Below are 5088 nucleotides of genomic sequence, written 5' to 3' on the forward strand. Positions count from 1 at the left end.
TCCTGAACCATTCAAACAAACAAAATTCATCCGGCATTTTCGGAGACTATACAAATTTTTCCAGTACAATCTTTTACATTTGTCAAATTTGACCAAACAGTCCCCCACCCGTGCCACTCTGTGGCCCCTGTCCAAGTAATAAATATATACAATGTGCACACAGTGCGAAAACTCCATCCGACATCCCCGTCGGCAACAGAGACCGCCCGACACCGTTCACACGTCTTCCAAGTTCCACAAAAATGTCCCCCACCCGTGCCACTCATGTGGCCCCCTGGCGTGGGATACCTTCCCTTAATTTAATTTGAGGGGCGTCTCCACCATACCGTGCCCCCCATGTCCATCAACGGAATGACCCTAGACCGTGGCCCTCCCCCACCGAGCCTTGGCGTTGGCTGCACCAAGCTTCAGCGAGTCCCTTAGCACGTACTCCTGCAGTCTGCAGTGGGCCAGTCGGCAACATTCCCTGATGGACATCTCACTCTGCTGGGTGGTGAGCAACGCTCGGGCAGACCAAAGAGCATCTTTCACCGAGTTGATGACCCTCCAGCAGCACTCGATGTCAGTCTCCGAATGTGTCCCTGGGAACAGTCCGTAAATCACAGAGTCCTCTGTGACGGAGCTGTTCGGGATAAATCGTTCCAGGGACCCTTGCATACATCTCCAGACTCTTTTTGCAAACCCACACTCTGCAAAGAGGTGGGCAACCGTCTACTCTCCGCCGCAACCGTCCCGGGGGCAGCGTGAGCTGGTAGTGAGGTTCCGAATGTACAAGTCGGCAGACAACGGGTGTAAAAGCGTGCCCAATGTCGCCCTCACCCTGATGGTCACCTTTGTATGTGGCTGCATCAGGCGGAGTGTAGAGCCAAGGCACGTGGGCACTAAGTGTCACTACCTGCTGAGTTTCTACCTGTCCCCGGTGTTGCGAAGGATGGGCCTGGCGCAGATGCCACACAACGTGCCAGTCAGCTGGACATTGCCGCCCCATCTGTCGTCTGTGGAAAGGTTCTTCCAGACCAACACCTTTGACCACAAGTCCATCGGGCAGTGGTCAGCACGGAATGTCCTGCAGGCTCTGCAGGGAAAGGACTCGATGGATCCGGTGGCGTGGTTCCCAGAGCAGACTGCCCAGCTTGTCTGGCAAAATGCCTCATCGCCACAACTGACCAACAAGCACCAAGACCTGGCTTGGCTGGTGGTGAGGGGAGCCCTCTCAATGAGGGATGATCATATAGAGATGCACAAAGTCATGAGGGGAATAGATATGGTGAATGCGCACAGTCTTTAGGGGAATCAAGAACGAGAGGACATACTGTAGATTGAAGGTGGGAGAGGAAAATTTTAATGGGAACCTGAGCGGCAACTGTTTAGAGGTACAGTGTGGAAATAGGCCCTTCAGCCCACTGATTCCATGCCTGCCATTGGTCACCCGTACAACCATACCCATTCTATGTCATCCCACATTTGCATCCTGTACACTAGAGGCAATTTACAATTAACCTACAAATCTGCATATATTTGAAATATGGGAGAAAACCGGAGCACCCAGAGAAAACCCATAGAACGTACAGATTGTGCACCTGTAGTCAGGATCAAACCCGCATCTCTGGTGCTGTGAGGCAGCAGCTCTACTGCTGTGCCACTGTGCCGCTTCTGTGGGTGGTAGGTATATATAATGAGCTGTCAAAGAAAGTATCTGAGGCATGTACTATAACAGCATTTAACATTTGCCCAGGTACATAATTTAGGAAAGGTTTAGAAGGTCAAACACGGGCAAATAGGACCAGCAGATGGGGTATCTTGGTCGGCATTGACGAGTCGGGCAGAAGGGCCAGTTTCAGTGTTGTATGATTTTATGACTATGACTTTAATTAAGCCTTTCCAAATATTATCCAAACTCTCGCATTTACATTCAGAATTAAAAGTTTGAAATCTGCAATATTTCTGCTTTGAAATCTCCAAAAAATGTTCCAGTTTGAAAGTTCTCTGACAATTTTTCTGCTTGCAGTTGGATGTACAGTAGATGGATATTAAGGAAAGAAGTCGGTGAAGAACGGAAGGATTCAATCATTTCTCGAGCACAAACTGAAACATCAGCTAGTAGAACTAACATGAATACAAGTCTGGCAACCAATGAAATTTGCTATCAACTTGAGGAAAATTCGTGTCCAAGAGCAATCCGGTCCCATGGTCTCCGGGTCTCACTGTATGCGTTTGGTGCATTGGCAGTTCTGGTTACAATGTTTGGCAACTTGTTAGTGATCGTTTCTATCTCCCACTTCAAGCAACTCCATACGCCCACAAATTATCTGGTTCTTTCTTTGGCAATAGCTGATTTTCTGCTGGGATGTATGGTGATGCCTTACAGCTTGGTCAGATCAATTGAAAACTGTTGGTATTTAGGGGACTTGTTTTGCAAACTCCAAGCAAGCTTTGACTTCATGCTGTGCGCTGCATCAATATTCCACCTCTGCTTTATTTCTGTTGACCGTTACTACGCGGTGTGTGATCCGCTAAAGTACAAGATCAAAATCAATCTTCACATCGTCCTCATGATGATTCTCCTCAGTTGGATTCTCTCCGCATTTGTGGGTTTTGGCATGATATGTTTAGAATTAAACTTGATAGAAATTCGAGACTATTATCACAATAAAATATACTGTTATGGGGGTTGTACACTAGTGATGGGGAAAATATGTACAGTGATCTATTCACTAGTTTCCTTTTTCTTCCCAGGATTTATTATGCTTTGTATTTATATGAAAATATATTTTGTAGCCACAAAACAAGCCCGAGCCATCAATGACATTACAAGACAGATCCAGTCTATCAAAGAAAATAAAAACGTAGCCTCCCAGACAAGTGAAAGGAAAGCTGCGAAAACGTTGGGGATAGTGATGGGGGTGTTCCTAATGTGCTGGACTCCCTACTTCACCAGTAACTTCATAGATCCTTTCATTGGCCATAAGACACCCCCGCTTATGTTTGACACCTTTTTTTGGTTAGGGTACTTAAATTCTGCATTCAATCCCGTGATCTATGCATTTTTTTATTCTTGGTTCAGAAAAGCCCTGAAAATTATTCTAACTTTTAAAATATTCGCAACCGATTCCTCCAGGATAAATCTCTTCTAATTCCCCTTTATTGCAGAGGAAATTGCAATTATGGAGCTTTAGAGATGCTGACAATGGTGTATCCCTCCTGTTTAGACTATTACAAATGCCATCATTTTATTATTTTAACCTTTTCCAATTATATCAGCAAAATCTGCAAAATTAGTTAAGAACACTGTAAGTGTTGTGTTGTTATTTCCCACAAGTTATTCACGAATTTAAAAATCACTTTGTGAATGCGGAGTTGTATGATCTTGTGCATATACAGTATACATATTTTCTTCCATGATGTGTGCTGGGTGTTTAGTTGAAACTCTATGCTACTTTCAAACTCTGCTCCTGTGCAGTTGATTGCTCATTTAGTAGTTGTAGAGAGGTACAGCATGGAAACCGATCCTGCAGCCCACCAAATCCATGCCAATGATCAAACACAATGATCTTCCATTAATCCTATAGTGACATTTTATTCACACTGCATTCCCACCAACTCCCCCCCAGATTCCATCATTCATCATAGGCAATTTAGACACCATAGGCAATTTACATTGGCAAATTTAACCTACCAACACAAAGATAGACACAAAATTCAGCCTGAAGGATGGTCTCAACCGAACGTCACCCATTACTTCTCTCTAGAGGTGCTGCCTGTCCTGCTAAGTTACTCTAGCATTCAGTGTAAACCAGCATCTACAGTTCCTTTCTATACCCACCCTACCGACCCACATGTGTTTGGGATGTAGAAGGAAACTGGGAGAATATGTAAACTCTGTACGAAGAACACATTGAAACTAAATGGTTGGTGCTGTGAGTCTGTTTCCATGCCGTATAACTCTGTGATTCTGTTTACTAGACTGTTTTACTGCTGAACAGTAAAAAATATTGCAACTGAAAAATCATCTTGTTGCTATACTCAAAATGATCCCATGGTTGGATTTCAATTCTTTGTACAGTAACAACAATAAATTACCATATTCTCAAAAGTGTCAGCTAACTGTTGAAATTTTTTTTCGAATTTTCCCAAATGAATATGCTCCTTTGGCACAATTTTAGATGCTATTTCACCTATGAATCTTTAGCCTGAACTATGCATCTTTACAGGAGAAGACTGAACTATGCATCTATGAACAGGAGAAGACTGCTTTGACTCATCGCATGGCTTTTGCCCGTCTGTGAATTCAGCAGTTCAGGTGCAGGTCCCAATCTATACAGTGGCCAAAACTTTAATAAAGCTGGTGTACTAATATATTAGAAGGCAAACAACGATGCTGGATAATTATTGTATTTCTGTGTTGATTTATCATAAATAATCACATTACTGATAAGGAATGATGTTTACAGTATTGGTGACAGCTGTCATTAGAAACACCCCACTATCTCATAAGATAGTTTATATCTTTGATATTAAAGCAACACTAAAAAGCAACGGTTCAAAGATAATACTGTATGTGTAGGAAAGAACTGCAGATGCTTGTTTAATCGAAGACACAAAATGCTGGAGTATCTCAGCGGGACAGGCAGCATCTCTGGAGAGGAATTGATGACGTTTCGGGTCGAGATTATTAATTTTCATTGTTCTAGTTAATGGCAAGTTCCACTGTACTTCACTTTGTGAATTATAATTCTTTGGTGTGATCATATTTTGAGGATTATATAGGCAAGTAGACTGAATCACTGAAATTATTTTACTTCCTTGATTTAATTTTCATCTGTTACATATTGATTTTAAATTGTTTACAATGTTACTCATAAAGTGGTCATGCAATACTGCCATGATATCTATCAAGCATATTACATTTATCTATTATTAAAGTTCACATTTTAATGTCAGCTGCATCATAAAGCTTGCTTAATCATGCCCGTTACAATATCTAAATTAAACCTGGATTAGAAAGAACTCTCTAAGATGGAAGTTGCAGAGACCATATGCTGTTTGCTCATTGATGGATGATAACTGTGTTAGTTCTGAGAAATACGA

General features: G+C 42.5%; 1 protein-coding gene across 1 annotated transcript; it reads left to right on the top strand.

Moving 5' to 3' along the window:
• Positions 1–2012: 2012 nt before the first annotated feature.
• Positions 2013–4110, top strand: LOC129697247 (trace amine-associated receptor 1-like). Its single transcript, XM_055635600.1, has one exon. The coding sequence runs from the start codon at positions 2013–2015 to the stop codon at positions 3132–3134; it is 1122 nt and encodes a 373-aa protein (XP_055491575.1). The 3' UTR covers positions 3135–4110.
• The last annotated feature ends 978 nt before the right edge of the window (positions 4111–5088 follow it).

This window comes from Leucoraja erinacea, chromosome 5 (assembly GCF_028641065.1).
Source record: "Leucoraja erinacea ecotype New England chromosome 5, Leri_hhj_1, whole genome shotgun sequence".
NCBI lineage: Eukaryota > Metazoa > Chordata > Chondrichthyes > Rajiformes > Rajidae > Leucoraja > Leucoraja erinaceus.

Bases quoted from the DNA above. Each gene is read 5' to 3' on its own strand.
- LOC129697247 (XM_055635600.1), top strand. From the start codon at position 2,013: ATGTACAGTAGATGGATATTAAGGAAAGAAGTCGGTGAAGAACGGAAG.